Source organism: Saccopteryx bilineata, chromosome 2 (assembly GCF_036850765.1).
Source record: "Saccopteryx bilineata isolate mSacBil1 chromosome 2, mSacBil1_pri_phased_curated, whole genome shotgun sequence".
NCBI lineage: Eukaryota > Metazoa > Chordata > Mammalia > Chiroptera > Emballonuridae > Saccopteryx > Saccopteryx bilineata.
In genome coordinates this window covers 270707615-270729553 of record NC_089491.1, presented here as the reverse complement: position 1 = coordinate 270729553, position 21939 = coordinate 270707615, and the positions used below count along the sequence as shown (strand labels likewise).

Here is a 21939-nt window from a genome sequence, read left to right as displayed (position 1 = left end):
AGGACGAGCACGCTGACACCCTGGCAGGGATTTGTGTATACAGCATGACCACTTTAGTAAACCTTACATACACCTGTCATCAGTTAAAAGCTCAATACTAGCCCTGGCCGGTTGGCTCAGCGGTAGAGCGTTGGACTGGCGTGCGGGGGGACCCGGGTTCGATTCCCGGCCAGGGCACATAGGAGAAGCGCCCATTTGCTTCTCCACCCCCTCCCTCCTTCCTCTCTGTCTCTCTCTTCCCCTCCCGCAGCAGAGGCTCCATTGGAGCAAAGATGGCCCGGGCGCAGGGGATGGCTCCTTGGCCTCTGCCCCAGGCGCTAGAGTGGCTCTGGTCGCAGCAGAGCGACGCCCCGGAGGGGCAGAGCATCGCCCCTGGTGGGCGTGCCGGGTGGATCCCGGTCGGGCGCATGCGGGAGTCTGTCTGACTGTCTCTCCCCGTTTCCAGCTTCAGAAAAATACAAAAAAAAAAAAAAAAAAAAAAGCTCAATACCATTTTTCTAAAGATAGTACTAGAAACTTATTTTGCAGAGACAGGGATTCATTCCATCGAGTTCGGGAAGTAGACATATTTTTGAATTTTACACTTTTCTCTCTAAATTTTTTTTTACCCATGTATTCGTTTTGCTAAGGTAAAAACCATAGGTCCAAAATGGCATCACTCATGCTAAAAGCCTATATAATACCAAATTTAGATTTAATACCTGATCTGACTGTGGTTTCAACCTCTCCCAGAAACGTTATCTTAACCAGCCTGGAATTTTCTGCACCAGTGATCTGTCACATGGCCCCTCTCTCCACACCCTGCAGAATGAATAGGCAATCTGCATAAAACCATTCCCCTCCATTCCTCCAGACAGAAGTCCTATCCCCCAAAATAACCCTTCTTTTCTTTTGTCAATAGCTCCCTTGCCCCCTTTCTGCCTATGAAAACCTTCCATTCTGCACAGCCCCTCTGAGCGAGCGTCCTTCTGACTGCTGAATGGAACGCTGCCCAATCCACGAGCTGCCTAGTAAAAGCCATTTAGATATTAAGATGCACTCAGTTGAAATTTTTTTAATAGTTTATATAACATATCTTACAAACATGTTAATAGGATTATATGGATAGTACAATTACAGGCCATTTCTTCAGTTTTAAGGTTTTTAAAGTAAACATATATAAAAATGTTTACTTTCTTAACCATTTTTAAGTGCAGTTCAGTGGCATTAAGTACATTCATTGTTGTGCAGCCAATACCTCCAGAACTTTTTCAACATTGCAAATGAAAACTCTGTCTCATTCCACACTAACTCCCCACTTTTCCCTTCCCTCCAGCCCCTACTGCATGTCTATGAGTTCGACTCCTCTAGGGACCTCATATAAGTGGAATCATCTAGCTTGCTTCACTCGGCATCACGGCATCACGTCCTTAAGGTTCATCCATGTTGTAGCATGCGACAGGATTTCCTTTTTTTTTAAGATGGAGTCCTCCCCCCCCCCCCCCATTGAATGGATACGTGATGCATCCTTTGTCCATTCATTCATCCAACAATGGGCACTTTGGTTGTTTCCACCTTCTGGCTATTGTGAAGGTTGTTGCCCTGAACATGGGTGTGCAAATAAACTATCTGTTCAAGACCCTGCTTCAGCCTGACCAGGCAGTGGCGCAGTGGATAGAGCGTCGGACTGGGATGCGGAAGAACCCAGGTTCGAGACCCCGAGCTTGCCAGCTTGAGTGCGGGCTCATCTGGTTTGAGCAAAAGCTCACCAGCTTGGACCCAAGGTCGCTGGCTCCAGCAAGGAGTTACTCAGTCTGGTGAAGGCCTGTGGTCAAGGCACATATGAGAAAGCAATCAATGAACAACTAAGGTGTCGCAATGCGCAATGAGAAACTAATGATTGATGCTTCTCATCTCTCCGTTCCTGTCTGTTCCTGTCTATCCCTCTCTCTGACTCTCTCTGTATCTGTAAAAAAAAAAAAAAAAAAAAAAAAAAAAAAGACCCTGCTTCAATTCCTTTGGGGACATAGCCAGAAGTGGAATTGCTAGATCACATGGTAAGTGTTCAAATTTTTAAGAATTGCCAGACTGTCGCCCACCGTGGCCGTATCACTTTACATTCCTTCCAGCAATGCACAATGGTATTCTAGTTTTCAATTTTTTTCTTTCAGTGGCTGCTAAGGAGACTGACATGTCTTCCAGCTTATTCCTGGTATTGCTGGTACTATGTGGTTTGTAAAATACACGACATATTCTGCACTGGGGACAACTGATATCTTCCACAGCAATCTGGGAAAACCCCACACCTGGGCCCCACTGGCGGCGGCCGAGCTGCAGCTGGAGGTCAGCAGACAGAAGCTGGCCCTTTGGGCACCTCTGGCTGGTGCCCTCCTGCTGCCCTGCGGCAGGGAGGCTCCTGAGGACAGTGGAGAACCTCCCGACAGCACTTACCTCTCCAGGCCCCCCAGCACCAAGGATTCCTGGCAGGCCTGGTGTGCCTGGTGTGCCCGCTGTCCCTGGAGGCCAAGGCGAGGTGCTTACCGAGTCAGTGCTTGCTGCTGGGCAGCAGAGAACATGGTCCTGCGGCTTTGGAGCTGGCCAAGCACTCGTTCCAGAGACCTGGGCATGGGCGTTGCTCCCACCCACAGACAACTGTTGAATGGGGCCCCCAGGGGCCCTTTGAGGTCAGGCCTGGAGCCTCTGGGACCCTCACACCCCCTCCCTTAGGTTTCCCAATGTTTGGACCAGGGAACACCTGTATCTGAATAGGAAGTTAGGGGTGTGATAAGAGATGTGGATTCCTGGGCCCAGGCCCCAGATTCCAGGTGGCTGGGCCTGGAATCTGCATCCCTGAGAAGCATGCTCAAGTCTGAACAGTGGATTTGGGGAACAGTTGACCTCAGCCTCTCAGGAACAGTTCAGAAGCAGGGGTGTGGGCCCCCAACTAAGGCTGACAAGTAAAGCTGACATCAACCCCGTCAGGGTCACATCTACTAGGTCCTGAGCCCACAGAAGGGGTTCAGAATTCAAGTATGAAGGACCAAGCCAGAAGGCAGGAGCACCCTTCTTTAGAACCGTCTGCTCAGCAGAGGGAACTCAAGGAGAAAAGGACATGGCTTCAGTGATACCACTAGTCCCCAAACCCCAGGAAGGATCAGCAGTCTGGGATTTACCCTGGAGACAAGGATGACATTCCCAGGGCTTCATGCTGAACTCCACACAGGCTTCAGCCAGTCCTCAGACCAGAGGTGACCGCCCAGCCCGACCCAGTGCTGACAGTGGGAGTACTGGGACTTTTAGAGCCCAGCCAACCTGAGTCCAAACCCAGGCTACCAATAACTGGGGGTGGGGGTGGGGGACAGAATGGTAAGAATCAGTTAAAACATCCCCATGTTGACTGTATGAAACTCCAGACACCAGAAGGTGCCTGTGGGGACCGCGGGCACGAGGGAGGCCACCCCGTGTCAGGGTGCCTGGGCTCCTAGCAGGTGGCTCAGTGGAACAGCCATGGGGCTGGGTAGCCCGATACTGTCCCTGCTTCCTGGGGCTCCCAGCCCTCTGTTTTTGTGAGAGCAAGTGACAGCGGTAATGCCAGGCGATATCTTCAGCACCCTCCAAGTCGCACTCCTCTCATTCTTTGACGTGGACCAAGAGTGTTCTCAATCCTGTCAGGTGCTCTAACAGCTTCACCGGCCTCTTCCACCCGGAACCTATTGGGGTAGAAATGCCGGAGCTGCAGCTGGGAGAGGCCTGAGGGATTGGCACAGGGGGTGCTGGGAGGTGGGCCTGGAACAGAGAGACTGCCTGGGGGCTCCGAGCAGAGAGCCAGCCCAGGAAAGGGGGAAACTGTGAGTGCTGACAGGAAGTGTGCACAGCCCGGGCTCTAGGGCACATGCTGACCCCAAGGGGCTCTCAGGGGCCACACCGAGGAGCCTGCCAAGCAGACAAGACTGAGAGCCTGCGGCCGGGCTCCGTCCCGAGTCAGGGGCTCGGCACAGAGCTGCACCGTTTCTCCCAGAGCACTCACTGGTACTGGCTGCTCAGGGCCGAGCCGAGCTGAGCAAGGACAGGCTGTGCCCCAGAGCAGCAGTAAGGACAGCGAGCAGCGTCTTCTTCAGGCCTAACCATCACCCACCATAACCCCAGCTGCCTGCTGGGATCTTTAGAAACTGCTCCATCAAATGATGCTGTCCAGGCTTCGATTCTCACACTGAAAGATACTTTCCGGGATCCACCCAGCACGCCCACCAGGGGGCTATGCTCTGCCCATCCGGGGCGTCACTCTGTAGCGACCAGAGCCACTCTAGCGCCTGGGGCAGAGGCCAAGGAGCCATCCCCAGCGCCCGGGCCATCTTTGCTCCAATGGAGCCTCGGCTGCGGGAGGGGAAGAGAGAGACAGAGAGGAAAGAGAGGGGGAGGGGTGGAGAAGCAGATGGGCGCCTCTTCTGTGTGCCCTGACTGGGAATCGAACCCGGGACTTCCGCACACCAGGCCGACGCTCTACCACCTAGCCAACCGGCCAGGGCCTGAAAGATACTTTAACATTAACTTTTGTCCTGTAAATTGCAGTTATCAGATATTCGGAGGTTCTCAACTACTAAACACTTCCAATTTTTATACTTTAGAACTTCCCATTTACATCAAAATCCCATTTTGTACCAACTTTGACTAATTTTGTTTTAATGAGAATCTGGGAGTTAGCTGTGCCACCCCCACCCCATCACTTCCTGGTTAACTTTATTGTCAAAAGCCAACAAGGGGGAGTTTGACAGCATTCAAGCCCAGGAAATGGAACCCCTGCGGACCACACAACAGATGCTGAAAACAGACACCGACCTCCGCGCTCCCGACAGCCAGAAACAATCCAAAATCTGGCCAAAGACTCTCCTCCGGGAAAATTTACCAATCAAAAAATGCAAATGGACAGCCCAGCTCCGTGTTACCTGAGGTTCCCAACCCTATTACTAGCTCCCAGCACTCGGGAAAGAAAAGGAGTCTATTTACGGCAAGTAATTCTAGGGTTGACTCGGTGCATTGTGAAGGACAAAAGAAAAAGAAAAAAGAATCTATCAAGGGCTTCCATTCTGATTAACCCAACACCATTACTGTACAAAAACCAGTTTTATTGGTTGGTACTCCAGGTGCACCTCTTCATGCACTAGGTCACACTCATGTCTCAGGTTCGGCCCAGGCTCATAGGCAAGTTACCAGATTAGCAAATAGGAAACTTGTTCTGCAAAATAGCAACCATCAGCTTAAGGCATCACTAACATTGCAGAAGGAAGTAAGGTGACTAGGGAAGTTTGGACAGCCCAGGGTGATTTCTGGGCAGGAAACCCTCTCTAAAAGGGCCCACCCAGGCTGCTGTCCGACTTGGGAGATGACACTCTTGCTCTGAGTGACAGGTCACTCCTTTTAAACCCATCCAACATCAGACAAAACACATCTATTCACACTGTCTAGTCCTTGAGCTTTCAGATTTAGAAATGAGTTGTATAAAAAGCACTGTCCCAGAAGTCCCAGCACATCTGTGAACCGCCGAGGGCTCCCTCGGTCCTCCCTGGCTGGAGCAGAGGAGGGTGGAGATATATGGAAGGTTCATCAGGCTTAGGTTTAAAAAATGAAGTCACTACTAGAAATATGGAGCTGGGGCAGACAGCCCTGCCGCAATCACATGCTGCATCATGGTCCTCCCAGAGAGCGGGCTCCCACGGGTTCTTTGTCCACGGAAGTGCTCAGGGCAGGCCAGGGTGGCCACGGAGCGGCCGCCCGCCTCACTGCATGCCGAACCACTGCTCCTGGTCGGCCCACTGGGCTGCCTCACTGTCGCTGCCCTCCAGGTCCCCTTCGTCCCCACTCCCTTCCATGTCGTCCACATCCTCCTCCTGAGTGGCGTCCGTGGGACTCTCCTCCTTCTCCATCTTCTGCATCCCCTCTAGAGACTTCTGGTCATTGGGGTCCAAACTAGGGGACAACAAAACAAAGGAGAGGCCTGAATCTCTGCCCTGCTTCTTGCTGGCTGACACGTCACTGCCCTGGCACGGCAGTGAGATGACCACCAGGCCCAGAGAAACTGCTCACGGCCGGCCTCTCCAAACCACTCGTCACACAGCAGGGTCGAGGGAGTCCGCCACTACAAGTGAAACAAGGTGTCTGTCCTCATCTGTACAATTCTCAATTTGAGCTTTTCTCCACTTGTTTCTCAACTCTTTTCACACATGACCCCTAGCATTATGCTAGAGGGAGCTAGCAGATAACACAAAAAAGTAGTAAATGATCATTAACAGAAAAATTCAAATGTCATTTCTTAACAGTATTGGGTTTTTCAGCTCCAGGGTTACAAGAAAATATTTATTTTTCTGTGAGTAAAACTGTTCCATGTTCTTATAATTAAACATATCAGCATTTCAGTAGGTAACCAAAATCATGCTCACCATGGAACGGACTTGTCAACTCCTAGGTTAGACCCCAGGACCCAAAGCAACCCCCTACCTGGACATTCAAGTTTAGCAGCTTGAGCCATTACATGTATAAAACCCCCCAAGTTGAGAAGCTCAAGTCCATTTATTTACTTGGCTCCTAAGCAATCTTCCCTCTTTGTGACCATCACCCAGGCCAGCAGGTGTCCAATCTCTTAACAAGTCCTGCCTCTAAAGAAAGGCTAGCGCTTTATTTTCTCATTTGCTTCTGGGCTTCCACAACGCAGAGAAAACCCATGTGGGAACCCTGCCCCTCCTTACGTAACTGTAGACTAGTTTATATCATCTTCTCTAAAACCTTCCACATAGCTCTCACCCACACCCAGCTCCCGCCCCTCACTCCCACCTTGTCTTCTAGAGACTGCTAGGAAAGCACTTAGCACGTGGGATCCATCAGTCTGCACGTCTGCGACTGAGAGCAACGGAACGGCAGCATCCCCAGTGGCTACTGAGATGCCAGGCTCAGGAGTGGTGCTCAACTGCTGAACAAGTAAATGGACGTAATCAGACTCAATTAAAGACAGGCCTTCACCGTGACCTTCCAGACACAGACAACCCTCAAAGAAATCACTTCTGTTTTAAGCAGTAAGAATACCACTATTTATTTAGTATTTACTATGTACCAGGCACAGTGCTAAGAGCTTTACATGGAATAATCATTTAATCCTCATTTAATCATTTCATACCTGATAAGGTAGATGGATATAGACACGGAAATCTGTTAGTAACTTGCCCAAGGTAACAGGTGGTAAAAGCAGTACTCACACTTCACAGCCTAAGTTCTTAACGACTACAGTAGGTAGAAACATGGGAAAGTACTTACAATACTTTGATTTGAAAAAGCTGAATATAAAATATATACTACATATAACCCTATAAAAATATGTATGTGTGGTCAAGGCCAGGAAGATGATCTACAAAAATGAAAACAGATGTTATAGCAGTGTGAGCTGGTTATGAGTGAAATGGTTCTTTAATGTTGTTAATATACTTATGAAAACAATTTTAGAAATCATGAATTCACAAATTACTCTTCTAGCATTACTATTACTGTTTTCAACAGTGGGCACAATGTGTGTGTTTCCAGAATTCCTGTAACATAGTTCCCTGACTTCTCTACCCCTCGGTGACCTTCCCCCCGCGGGAGGCTACGTGCCTACCTTAGTGCTATACTATACTGGTCCATTGCTTCCTGATACTCATTGACCGCTACAAGGAAATCTCCTAGGATCCGATGCAGGACACAGTCACTCTGATTAGCTAGTGCATTCCTCAGCAAAGCAATTCCATCTTCATATTTCTGTTCTCTGCCTGAAAAAAAGAAAAAAAAAGAAAAAAGAAAAAGGACCCTCATTTTCCTACTTCACAACATTTTGAAATATATTCCCATCTCAAGTCTTATACACAAAACCACACTGATCACAATCCGACAATCTATTTGTAGACGTTCTCAACAGAACAGTGAACAGTCTCCTCTAAATTCCTATTCCATTAGAAAATGGAATTTCTAATTTTTTTTTTATTTTTTTACAGAGAGAGGGATAAACAGGGACAGATAGGAACAGAGAGATGAGAAGCATCAATCATTAGTTTTTCGTTGCAGGTTGCAACACCTTAGTTGTTCATTGATTGCTTTCTTATATGTGCCTTGACCGCGGGCCTTCAGCAGACCGAGTAACCCCTTGCTCGAGCCAGCGATCTTGGGCTCAAGCTGGTGAGCTTTCGTTCAAACCAGATGAGCCTGCGCTCAAGCTGGCGACCTTGGGGTTTCAAATCTGGGTCTTCCGCATCCCAGTCGGACGCTCTATCCACTGCGCCACCACCTGGTCAGGAGTTGGGTTCTGATTTTTTTTAAAGGTACTATTTACTTAAGTTCAAACAAAAGGCCAGTATGCATTTTATTTGTTAAACTAGCCCAAACCCAGTAGTTCACTGTAAATGGGAGGTGGAGTGGGGGGTTAGGCTGACAAGGAAATCATAAGAGAATCAGATGGCTCAAAAGAGCTCGAGTTGGCTCAAATCAGTTATATTCAGCCCAAACTGGTTCAGGACAATAAAACCAGATCAAAATGAGCTGAACAAGCAACAACCAAGTATAGCTCCACAACAGGCAGTCACTGACAATCCAAGCCAGCTACATTTGGATATGCTAAACCAATTCCCCTGGGCTCAGACCTACTACAAAAGGAACAGACTTGTCTGATCACCTATAGCCGCTAACAGGGGAAGCCAACTGAGACCAGGTTTTATACAATGAACAAGGAAGTAAATAAAATACACTTACTAAGTAGTTCTGCTTTTTTCACCACAGCCTTAATGTAATCTGGCCTTTGGTTCAGGGCTTTATCTAATAAAGTTTTGGCTTTTTCCTGTGTCACGGGGTCTTCAAGACAAACGGTGGCTAAAAGGGTAAGGGTCTGGGCGTTTGCTCCTAGAGTTTTGTAAACATTGTTAGCCATTACCATTGCTTCGCGAATACTGTTGGAGGCCAAGTAACATTCGATGAGACCTGAAAAAAAGTAAGACACAGAAAGCTCAACCACATTACCATTCCAAGCTAAGTTTCCACTCTGAGAGCCTTCCAATTTACAAACATTCAAAGTTTAAAAGGGGCAGGCAGAGTGGAAACACTGATGGTGAGATCAGACTGGAGGGTATGTTGATGGAATACCTAAAAAATGTTCTTCCCCAGAGCACTTAATGGATATGAAAAAGCCCACACTGTAAAGGCACCTTCAAGTTAGCAAAGGAAACAAACATGCCATCCTAAATAAACCGAGCATGCAGGCAGTCCAGCCGGATGTTATAGAGGAACTAACTAATGAGACAATATTCATTAGGTGTAACAGTGACAGATGTTTCCAACAAAACCCACGGTTTCACTGCTTCTTAACTAGCTGTTAATTTTCAGCTGTGCTCTAGCACTTCTTAGTCCTAGGTTAAACTCCTATAGTCCAAAGTGAGTGTCCAGTTCTCTACTAAAGGCCCTCAGGGGCATCCCAAGGAGAAAGGAAGACTTTTTTATTTTAAAGTTATTTCAAAGCCCTGGCCGGTTGGCTCAGCGGTAGAGCGTCGGCCTAGCGTGCGGAGGACCCGGGTTCGATTCCCGGCCAGGGCACATAGGAGAAGCGCCCATTTGCTTCTCCACCCCTCCGCCGCGCTTTCCTCTCTGTCTCTCTCTTCCCCTCCCGCAGCCAAGGCTCCATTGGAGCAAAGATGGCCCGGGCGCTGGGCATGGCTCTGTGGCCTCTGCCTCAGGCGCTAGAGTGGCTCTGGTCGCAATATGGCGACGCCCAGGATGGGCAGAGCATCGCCCCCTGGGGGGCAGAGCACCGCCCCTGGTGGGCGTGCCAGGTGGATCCCGGTCGGGCGCATGCGGGAGTCTGTCTGACTGTCTCTCCCTGTTTCCAGCTTCAGAAAAATGAAAAAAAAAAAAAAAAAAAAAAAAAAAGCACTTGCTGGGGGTTTCCCTAAACTAGATGAAAGCACTTCATCAGTGGACCTAATACCGAGACGGCAGGGCTTGCCTCTTTTCACACCCATAGCTAGACAGCCGATGGGGACACTTCAAGTGGAGTCAGCCCTCAACATTTCATGCCAAGAAGTCAAGGAGAACAGAGCAAGTACTTTTGGCACAAAGCACTCATCAAAACAGAAAAACAGCTTAAACCCCAAACCCACACAATCCCTAGCAGATTATCTCTGCATATTCCTCCACCCTAGCAACATTTATAACATTTGTGCACATTCCACCACACACTAGTTACTTAACCAGAAATTACCTAACTCTCAAGGGCAACGTGTTCAAGTCAGAACACAATGTTTGCAACTACTTACTGAGAGTTATACTTCGCTTCTACAGCCCCACTGGAATGTCACAAGGAAATGGAGAGAATGCATTGCAGTACTTCAGGGCCACCACCAGGTAAGGGAAGTTGGGCTGGAAGTTGCAAGAAGCACCAGCAGGCATAACCAGGGACCCTGACCCCATCTCCAAACGGTAGCTCTAGTGAAGGCAGCCCAGGCGGCCTCACTGGCCGGCCAGCTGGGGAACAACCGCTGCCCCCAACGACTCGAACCAGCCTGTGTCCAAGCACTGGGGCAGTGAGGCTGTTCAACTGCACGTCTACGCCCTGCTGAACCAGGCCCGCAGTGCAAAGGAATTAGAGTGATAAAAACTGTCTGGGAGATAGGGCAGTTAGTTTCACAATTACAAATTTAATTTGATTTCAGTCAAGATGTCAGCATACTTGAATCTTTCTACATCTGACCTGTGGTGGCACAGTGAATAAGGCGTCGACCTGGAATGCTGAGGTCCCAGGTTCAAAACCCTGGTCTTGCCTGGTCAAGGCACATATGGGAGTTGATGCTTCCCCTCCCATTTCGCTCTCTCTCTTTCTCCCTCTCCCCTCCTCTAAAATAAATCTAAAAAAATTTTAAAAACATTAAAAAAAATCTTTCCACAACCACATCAAAACTACAACTACAGAACAACCATCATTCACACAGACTCAAACACAGTGAAGGCCCTAGCCAGTTGGCTCAGTGGTAGAGCGTCGGCCTGGTGTGCAGGAGTCCCGGGTAGGGCACACAGGAGAAGCGCCCATCTGCTTCTCCACCCCTCCCCCTCTCCTTCCTCCCTATCTCTTTCTTCCCCTCCCGCAGCCAAGGCTCCATTGGAGCAAAGATGGCCCGGGCACTGAGGATGGCTCTGTGGCCTCTGCCTCAGGCGCTAGAATGGCTCTGGATGCAACAGAGCGACGCCCTAGAGGGGCAGAACATCACCCCCTGGTGGGCATGCTGGGTGGATCGCGGTCGGCGTATGCGGGAGTCTGTCTGACTGCCTCCCTGTTTCCACCTTCGGAAAAGTGAAAACAAAACAAAACAAAACAAAACAAAACATGGAACATTTTTACAGTTGTCAGGGGAGGAAAATTGGGGAATGTCAGGTGGGTATGACATTTCTTAGGATGATCACTTAGTAAGTATGTAATGTCTAATCACTGGGATGTATACCTGAAATTAATATAATATTGTATGTCAACTGTAATTGAAAAATAAAAAATGATTTAAAAAATTAAAGTAAAAGTTAAAAAATACTTAATTTGAAACCAAGTTTGGTTTGCTGGGGTTTAAGAACAAATCCAGGCCCTGGCTGGTTGGCTCAGCGGTGGAGCGTCGGCCTGGCGTGCGGGGGACCCGGGTTCGATTCCCGGCCAGGGCACATAGGAGAAGCGCCCATATGCTTCTCCACCCCCCCCTCCTTCCTCTCTGTCTCTCTCTTCCCCTCCCGCAGCCAAGGCTCCATTGGAGCGGAGATGGCCCGGGCGCTGGGGATGGCTCCTTGGCCTCTGCCCCAGGCGCTGGAGTGGCTCTGGTCGCGGCAGAGCGACGCCCCGGAGGGGCAGAGCATCGCCCCCTGGTGGGCAGAGCTTCGCCCCTGGTGGGCGTGCCGGGTGGATCCCGGTCGGGCGCATGCGGGAGTCTGTCTGACTGTCTCTCCCCGTTTCCAGCTTCTGAAAAATACAAAAAAAAAAAAAAAAAAAAAAAAAAAAGAACAAATCCACAACAGGCACAGCGCCCTGGAAAGCAGATTGGCTCTTTACCCTACCTCCACATTTTATTTTTCAAATTTGAACTCATCTTCCTGTTAACAGCAAATCACTCCTAGACTCCTGGGTTTATTTTTAAATTCTTATAAAAATATGCTTTGGAGGAACAGCCTTTTGTGAGACTATTTTAAGGTCTGTGGCTGAGTTACCAAATACTGCTGAAGCTGGCACAGCTCCTCTGAACTCGTAGGGTCAGTTCACATGAACTTAAAATAATACATAACAAAACAAAGTTTGACCCTGATCAAGCCCACTCTGGAAGCCACAATGAAACAAATATGAAGTTAACCTATGAGTAACATGTCTGGCCCAAGGGAAGACAACTGTGAAAAAGAATAAAGACATACATAATATAATAACTAAGTGATTCAGCACAGTGCTGGCACAGAGAGATTCACATAAATGAGCAGGACACAGCTAAGAAGCCATAAAAAAGACAAAAACACTACCCCATTGCTTATTCCCTTGTCAAAAACTGGGAAAAAAAGAATGAGACAAATGGATTCTGAAAGTACAGAGTGCAAAGTCCAGTGAAAGCTCTCAAGTCCCATAATTTAAAATGCCTAACGCAGTGGTTTCCAAACTTACCTGGGATCTTCAAAAAATACTGATGCCTGTTCCCGCCCCCAAATACTTATTTAAATGGTATCGGAGTGACCTGGCACCAGGCTTTTAAAATCTGCCCCAGTGGACTCTAATGTATTTAAAACAAAGTTCGAAGACTGTCAGCCTAACAAAACTGTCCATCTCAGTGCTGCTGCCGTGTCTACACATGCACACTGTCACCTGTAATTTTTATCTTACCTTCATAACAGTCTAAACGACAAGGTGCAAGCCGTATAGCCTCCCGAAAGTGGATTATTGCTTCTTGGACTCTACCCATGTTCCTGAGTGCTGCTCCCTTAAGTAACAAAGCTTGAACACTATTACTGTTCAGCTGAATCGCCTTGGCGCCTAAGTAGAGGGCTCGGGAGTAGCGTTTGCTATAGAAGCTATGACACCTGGAGAAAAAAAAAAAACAGTTATCTGAGAGAAGACCACAGGCAACTATGTTTTTTTTTTTTTTTTTTTTTCATTTTTCTGAAGCTGGAAACAGGGAGAGACAGTCAGACAGACTCCCGCATGTGCCCGACCGGGATCCACCCGGTACGCCCACCAGGGGCGATGCTCTGCCCATCCTGGGCGTCGCCATATTGCGACCAGAGCCACTCTAGTGCCTGGGGCAGAGGCCAAGGAGCCATCCCCAGCGCCCGGGCCATCTTTGCTCCAATGGAGCCTCGGCTGTGGGAGGGGAAGAGAGAGACAGAGAGGAAAGTGCGGCGGAGGGGTGGAGAAGCAAATGGGCGCTTCTCCTGTGTGCCTTGGCCGGGAATCGAACCCGGGTCCTCCGCACGCTAGGCTGACGCTCTACCGCTGAGCCAACCGGCCAGGGCGGCAACTATGTTTTATTGTGCTTTGCTTTATAGTTCTTCACAGATGTGCTTTTTGCAAACTGGAGGCAAGATCCTCCACTGCTTTACTGCAGTGGTTAGAACCAAACCCGCAGCACCTCCAAGGTACGTCTGTATAAATTAACATCCAGAAATCAAAGAGGGGGCCCTCTACATAACCCTTGTTACAATCCACACTTAACACAAGGTATTAGTGAAAAGAAAAACTCAGAATAATGAATCTAAATATTTTTAAGGGGGAAATCTTGATATAGGAGAAAATGAATCTGATGTTCTGGATATGTAGTCCAATTACATTCAGAGAATTTTTAAAGCCGGGCATAACAAAGTAGCAACTACTGGTCTGTTCACTGGTGGCTTCCCACGAGCAGGTCCAGCGCTGACACGATGCATTCACTCTCTGTTAATACCTACCCCATGAAGCAGGGATATTATCTTCATTTTCCAAAGGAGCAAAGAGACCGAGAAAGGTAGATCATATGTCCAAACGCAAAGACCGTAATTTGAATCCAAATCTGATTATCTCTTAAACCTACATTTTAAAGTTATATTTTATTTAAGAACCACAGTTTCCTAAAGAACCTGCTGAAAACTGGGGAGAAAAGGGCGTGCATAAACATACCCAGAGACCACCCAGGGCTCTGCATGCTGATCAGAAATATTGAAAAGGCGGCAGCCAAGATTCTCCACATCCTCTAGTCGCCCTTCTCGTGCCAAGAGGTAGCCATATACATCCATTCCTAGAAAGGAAAAGGCTCTCTAAAACAAAACAGCAGGGGTCCTCAGAGCCCACACTGAGGCCCTAGCTCCTTCAGGGTCTGAGCCATTCTACCATCATGAGCTCCTTCCACCACCATTCCCAGTTTCCAACAAAATGACTTTTAAAAAGACAAAACGCCTGACCTATGGTGGTGCAGTGAATAAAGAGTTGACCTGGAATGCTGAGGTCACTGGTTCAAAACCCCGGACTTGCCAGTCAAGGCACATATAAGAAGCAAGTACTACAAGTTGATGCTTCCTGCTCTTCCCCCCCTCCTTTCTTGCTATCCTCTCTCTAAAATCAATAAATAAAATCTTTAAAAAACAACACAGCCCTGGCCAGGGAGCTTCCTGATCAAGGCACATACAGGAACAGATCAATGTTTCTGTCCGTCTCCCTTTGTTTCTCTTTTGCTAAAATCTACCAATCTATCAATCAATTAAAAAGCAAAAACAAAGACTGCATAAATAAATGGAACAACAAATTAATATTTCTCTCTATTCCTTCCTCTCACTCTGTGAAATTAATTAATTTAAGTCCTGGCCAGATAGCTCAGTTGGTTAGAGCTTTGTCCCAGAGGTTGCCAGTTCAATCCCTGGTCAGGAGACATACAGGAAAAGATCAATGTTCCTGTCTCTGTCTCTCGCTCTCTCAAATCAATACATTTTAGAATTTTTAAAAAATTAAATCAGTAATTTTTTTTTAAAAGCAAAGTAATAGAAGTACCTACCTCACAATTTGAAATTATACTATTTGTCCCTACATCCTGCACCATGATATACATCTATTCTAACTCGTAACCAGAAAGGCCCAAAAAAGGTATCAAGTAAGTTCTCTCTTCCAAGAGGTCTAGGAACAGTCAAGAATACACAGTTATTATGACAGTCTCAGGATAATGTTAACCTATTCCAGAAAAAGCATCTAGTTCTTTCTGGAGTCTAGCTGAGGTAATATTATACCCATACACTTCTCACTTACTTTATAAAAAGGGCCCTGTACTTACTGTCATCCATCTCTTATCACCATTCCTCTCCATTCCCTTGCTATCCCTTCGGATTCTCAGGAAAATGTCTCTCACACCAAGATTACCACAACATTCACTCCCTGCTGGCCCCAATTCTAGTCTGAGCTTCCCACTTCTGGCTGCTCACTACTGCCAGACTAGTATTTCTTTTTTTTTTTTCTATTCAGTGAGAGGAGGGAAGGCAGAGACAGACTCCCACATGCGCCTGACCGGGATCCACCCGGCAAGCCCACTTGTGGGCAATGTTCTGTCCATCTGGGACAGTTGCTCAAGCAACTGAGCTCTTCTTAGCGCCTAAAGTGGAGGCTATGGAGCCTCCTCAGTGCCTGGGGCCAACTCGCTCCAATTGAGCCATGGCTACAGGAGAGAGATAGGCGAGAAAAAGAGAAGAGGGGGAGGGGTGGTGAAGCAGATGCGTGATTCTCCTATGTGCCCTGACCGGAAATCGAACCCGATACATCCACACATGGGGCCAAAGCTCTACCAATGAGCCAACTGGCTAGGGCTCAGACTAGTATTTCTAAAACATCATTTTTATGCCCATGGGTAGCTTGGAGAAGAGATAAATACTGGGTAAGAGGGAGACCTTGAACAAACAAATTCATCTTTCTGAACATGTTTCCTCCTTTCCCTGTTCTGTTATTCTCGTGGCCTCAGTGTCTACAAGACTATTTACTGTAATGAGATCATTCTGATGACTTTTGGGGGGCCTTTAAGGACTTCATCATATCTATCTGACCTTTTTTCCAACTACTATTCCTGAGCATGCACCCTTCATTAACTGCCAATCATTTAACAGTCATCCTTTGGAAGTCCCTGTGACTTGCGCCTTTAGCCGCAATCTTCTTTCACATCAATGATTTCTTTTGCTGTTCACTCCTAATTACTTCAAGTATTTTACCCCTTTCTTAATATCAGTTCACTTACTCCCCCCCCTTTTTTTTCACTTACTCCCCTTTAACTACACTAAGGACACAATAAAGCTAAATCCCCTAAAAGGATATTATGGTTCTGGGGATGCCATCCAAATTCTGTCAGGCACATCATAAACCTATAAATCATAAGGAGAGGCTATGACTCCTTCCAAAAGAGAAGAAACTAAGTAATGATCTGTGGTGAGACGACACTTGAATGAAGCAAAAACAACTGCTTAAATAAAATTATCCAAGTGTTAGAGACATGTTTCAGGACCTAAAAAGGGGTAAAAAGCTACTGTAATAAATTTTACAAACTATGTTCATGAACTATGGTATCAGAGCTCATGATCCATTTTTTCCCTATGCTCTCTGATCTGCCCTGCTACAGCCACTTCTGCCTGGCCCCAAGAATTACGTACCTTTTATCAGATAAGGATCCAACATCTGTGCTTGTTCAAATTTGAGGACAGAGTTTTTATTGTCTCCAGCTCTGAAGTACAGATCTGCTAGGCTTCCCAGTAGATCCACATTATCTCGCAATAACGACTTTTTCTCTAGTGAACTTTAAGATATTAAACATTGAACCTTAACTTCTGTTATAAATTCTTAGTTGTTGAATCTGGGTGAAGGCATACAGGCACTATTTTCTTTTGTGTAAGTATGAAAATTTTCATAATAAAAAACTTCAAATACAAACTGTGTACAATAGCTTTTCTTATTTTGAACTTATGATTTAAAAATAAATTATATAGGATAAGATGGCATACATACAGATTAAAGCAGAAATCTCTCTTATTACCTAGAGAACTAGAGAGAACTTTCTGGTTACAGTTTTTCAGTGGACAACATATACTATATGGTATTAAATATGATGTCAATCACAAGTGACAGCTACTCATCACTCAACCAAATGATTGCATAACACAAACCCCAGTCTCCTGTTCTTAGATTTTACCTGACTAGAAAGAAAATCCCAGTCCTACAGACGCAACCCAGATCAGATGCTGTAATAAACTATGCTTCTGGGCATCTAAAAACACATCTTCCAGGTCCAAGAATGACACACTAAGGCAGGCTGCTTTGCAAGGATTACTACTTTTGTAAAGTACAGTGCTAAACTCAATCCAAGTTTACATTTAACAGGTGCTCAGCAGAGATTATTACATTTGGGACCACTCAGTACATTAAAAAACTAATGAAATCCAGGGACAACTGGATTCAAGAGACAAGCATCTCATCTTTCTGTTTTGCTAATTTAAATACATCAGAACTCCTTACAAGGAAAAGGGATCAAGAACACAATTAATTTTGTGGCTCTCACCAGATGGTATTGATTGCTCTCGAATTGTCACCAGTATGCACAAAAGCATATGCTTTGATCCACACAGAAAGCCAGTCCAAGTTAGGCACTGTCTGGATCACATTCATTGTCATTGATGCCACCTCTGCACCTTTTACAGATAGGGACAGCAAACCTAATCCAACAGAGAGAGAGAAAAAAGGTGAGACAAAGCATCTCTCTTCTACAAGGCAAGAAGCAATAGGTTACCCTTTCCATTGGCTATGTGGGAACCCTGTGTTTATTCAAATCGAGATGCGTATGACTGCCTGGCCTGTGGTGGCACAGTGGATCGAGTGTTGACCAGAAATGCTGAGTTTGGTCGCCAGGTCAACCCCAGGGCATACCAAAAGCAACTACTATGTGTTGATGCTTCCCACTCCTCCCCTCCCATTCTCTCTCTTCCCTCTAAAAATCAATAAATAAAATCTTTAAAAAAAAGATGCATATGACAGAACACACATAATTTCATATTTCTTGATCAATGAAATACATGACAATAGTAATCTATTAAATCACTCTCTATAGGTGAAACTTTTAAAAAAGTAAAGCTATTCTAATGTACAGCCAAGATTGAGAACTACTACCTTAGAGAGTAAACACTCCATGAACATAGGCAGAGAATGACCTGTACCTAAAATGGCATCAAGGGCTAATGGGCACTGCCTCAGCACTTCCTTATAGCTGGTGACGGAAGGGCGCTCCTGACCAGCCTTCTTGTACAAGTTTGCCAGCATCATGTTTATCTGTAATAAACAAAAACAAAAGTCTGTAAGATTAAACGTGTATTACAAAGAAAATATTTCACCATCAATTGAAGCTCTGATTTTTAATACCAGCTACTATACTACTCACAAAAATTAGGGGATATTTTATTGCTTGAAATTCTTTTTTGAAATATCCCCTAAATTTTGTGAGTAGTATATTTTACTTTTCACTGGAAAATCTACCCGTAGACCTATGAGAATCAATAGAGACCAACCCCATTCTTCAAATCAAACAGAAAATTGCTACCCTTGCTTTCCTTTTGTCTTCTCATTTCTACAAGGAAAGTCAAATTACTCTCACTTACCCAACCAAAAGGTCCAATAATATCTGGACCAAAGATGCTGCCTCTGGAAATGAGAGTAACATTCATTTGAGAAATGTTACAGAATTCTAATTAACTTGATTCTTTCTTGAACTTAAGACAGAAGATGAACTACCTTAGAAGTGCTCAAGTTTACATATTTCGTATGCAATTAACATCAAGGCATAGAGGGTGAGGAATTCTCAAACATAGCCAGTTAAGAAAGACCAGGTGAATTTTCCCCAAAAGGAAATGACAGATACAAAAATACATACTTGGCTTCTCTCTGACAATTCGTCTAGCACCTAGATTTGAGCCTTTCAAAGGTTTAAAGCTTTGATCGATAGGTACTATCTTGAATCATCCAAGTTATACTACAAAAATCAACCTCTAACTGACCTTTAGAGATGGCACAAATCCAGAGATTAGTTACACTGTTTAAATAGCACAACTCAAATATGTAACTCCATAGCTCTGTTAAAATGACCCTTTCAAAAATACAACAGGGAAAATTTGAAAAAACTGAAAATTTCCAAAAAAAGGCATAATGGGAAGGTATAAATGATCTTACGAGTCCAAAGAGAAAAACACAATTTAAAATGAGTAGATCATAACACAACACAGTTTGCCATATTAACCTAAGGAAGCAGTAAACAGGGCACAAAAGAAAATAAAGCCAATCCCAATCTCTTCAATTATCTGTAGCTTCCTTAGCCAGATATTTACTCAAAGAGCAGCTCTGAAGATAAAGAACATCTGTTTCAATTATGCACTTACAGTACATAAAACAATGTAGTATGGCATTAATCCCTACAGATTCAAACAATGTAATACTATTTTTTATTTGGCCTCAGATTTTTCCATTTTAGGCTATGTTGAAAATGCAAAAGAAGATACTTAAAGGAAAACTCCAGTATTATTGTCAATACTTGAACAAGAGGTTTAAATTTAAGAACCTTTCTTGACTGCTTGTTATTAACAAACCATGACTGATGGACCAACAAATATTAAAATTCCCTTTAAATTACCTGGCACTTTAAAATAATAAGTTTTGAGTACTAATCTAATGAAAAAGTCAATTATTTTAAAAACAGATACTTGGGACCATCACAAAACTACATTCCATCAGTTATAAACACAAGCAGTCATCATCTTCTAAAAACAGAGTTAGAAATTGTATATTGGTATGTTTGTTCTTAAAAGCTGAAGATATAATAATCTCACCAAGATATAATAATCTCACACTGGAATTTTCCTTTAAAATGTGAAGGAATGTGTGGTGGTGTTTACCATACATTAACAGACGTTCATTTAGACGTATTTTGACTCACTTCCTTGTCCTTTACACAGACTGAGAAGCCAGTTAACTCCCTAACAGACAAGAAAGAAAAACTGTAAATATTATAGGTTTATGTTTGAGGCACACATCTTTGTTTGCTCCTGGCACAACAGCTCTACAGAATAGAATATGTACTTCTAATAAATGCAGATTCCTCTAGTCCCTCTTAAAATGACGGCAGTAAACATCCAAGTGCTGGATACCACAAAACTGAGCTTCTTTGCCATTACTCATTGTCCCCAAACTCCTTCAAGTCATTAAGGAGGAAATAACGGTGGATAATGGATAGGTATAATTCAAAGTTTATCATCAAAACAGCGTCTTCCAAAAGAAAGATATTCTTCATATATGCAAAAAATTATTCTTGGGGTAATAAGGCTTTCACAGAACCCAAGTTAGTATATAAGCATTCAAGCTTATTATGAGACAGGATAGTTTATAATATGCTTCCAACTGTTTTTAATAGCAGCCACTACCATAAAATATACTGGGGAAATAACTTAATTGTAAAAACTCAGATTATCGTAAATAAAGCCTCAATATGAGGAGACACTTAACACATCCTCATCAAGTTTGACTGGTTCCTTTTAAAACTCAGCAACACTTAGGTGAAAAAACACTAACTAACTACCCTAGGTCATTACTACTTAGATTCCTTTTCTTTTAAGGGCAGGAGGATGAACACAGACATCTTACAGATAAAATTTCTTTATTAAGCACAAGTTACACAGAACAGTTTTTCAATGAAGTGAGGAAGGCAAGTGATGTGAGAATATATGGTAGATATTAAATACTGATGTGAATTCAACCCTAAGAGCAAGAACTCTTACAGAATAGTACTTTAAATATTCTTATTTTATAAATAAGGGAAAAAAATAAAGGTCAGATCGGTAACTTGCCCAAATACACACTACACACAGCTTGTATTCCCAAAACTCAACAAGACATCAGATCTTTGCATTCCAGATGAAGGTGTTCTATTCACTATATGTTGCCAAAATAAACACAAGTACCCTGTGTCCGTAAAGTCCTGGTGCACTTTTGACTGGTCACAGGAAAGCAACAAAAGACGATAGAAATGTGAAATCTGCACCAAATAAAAGGAAAACTCTGTTTCATACCTATTCAGTGCAGTTCAATGTGGGCTCATGCACAGATTTTTTAGGGCTCCCTAGGTAGCTATCCTGTATAGCCTCTACAGACTCAACACTGACTGGTGGCCTACCAGAACGGGGTTTCTCCACCAAACTGCCGGTTTCCTTCAACTGCTTATCCCACCGAGTAATGTTATTCCTATGTGGTGGTGCTTCGTTATAAACGCGCTGATATTCATGTTGCACTTTGGTCATGGATTTGAATTTAGAGAGCCACAGAACACACTGAACTTTCCTCTATACTGACCAACATCTCGACAGGCATGGCCATGGGCTGCTCCACTCTATACACGGTGTTACATCATCATCTGCGCATGCGCACATGCTGCCACATCATCCTACAGAAACTGGGAGGGTTTTCCTTTTATTTGGTGCAGATTTCACATTTCTATCGTCTTTTTTTTTTTTTTTTCATTTTTCTGAAGCTGGAAACAGGGAGAGACAGTCAGACAGACTCCCGCATGCGCCCGACCAGGATCCACCCGGCACGCCCACCAGGGGCGACGTTCTGCCCACCAGGGGGCGATGCTCTGCCCATCCTGGGCGTCGCCATGTTGCGACCAGAGCCACTCTAGCGCCTGAGGCAGAGGCCACAGAGCCATCCCCAGCACCCGGGCCATCTCTGCTCCAATGGAGCCTTGGCTGCGTGAGGGGAAGAGAGAGACAGAGAGGAAAGCGCGGCGGAGGGGTGGAGAAGCAAATGGGCGCTTCTCCTGTGTGCCCTGGCCGGGAATCGAACCCGGGTCCTCCGCACGCTAGGCCGACGCTCTACCGCTGAGCCAACCGGCCAGGGCTCTATTGTCTTTTGTTGCTTTC

At 45.3% G+C, this 21939-nt stretch overlaps 1 protein-coding gene across 1 annotated transcript in view; it reads right to left on the bottom strand.

Annotated features, from left to right (window-relative positions):
* Nucleotides 1-1519: 1519 nt before the first annotated feature.
* Nucleotides 1520-21939, bottom strand: part of ANAPC7 (anaphase promoting complex subunit 7) — a 30594-nt gene continuing 10174 nt past the window's right edge. The window contains exons 4-11 of the mRNA XM_066260607.1: nucleotides 18196-18307; nucleotides 17544-17697; nucleotides 16642-16784; nucleotides 14144-14261; nucleotides 12875-13071; nucleotides 8743-8967; nucleotides 7619-7769; nucleotides 1520-5943 (exon numbers count right to left, since the gene is read on the bottom strand). Coding sequence (XP_066116704.1) covers nucleotides 5754-5943; nucleotides 7619-7769; nucleotides 8743-8967; nucleotides 12875-13071; nucleotides 14144-14261; nucleotides 16642-16784; nucleotides 17544-17697; nucleotides 18196-18307 — 1290 coding nt within the window. The 3' untranslated portion in view covers nucleotides 1520-5753. The remainder of the gene's footprint in view (nucleotides 5944-7618; nucleotides 7770-8742; nucleotides 8968-12874; nucleotides 13072-14143; nucleotides 14262-16641; nucleotides 16785-17543; nucleotides 17698-18195; nucleotides 18308-21939) is intronic.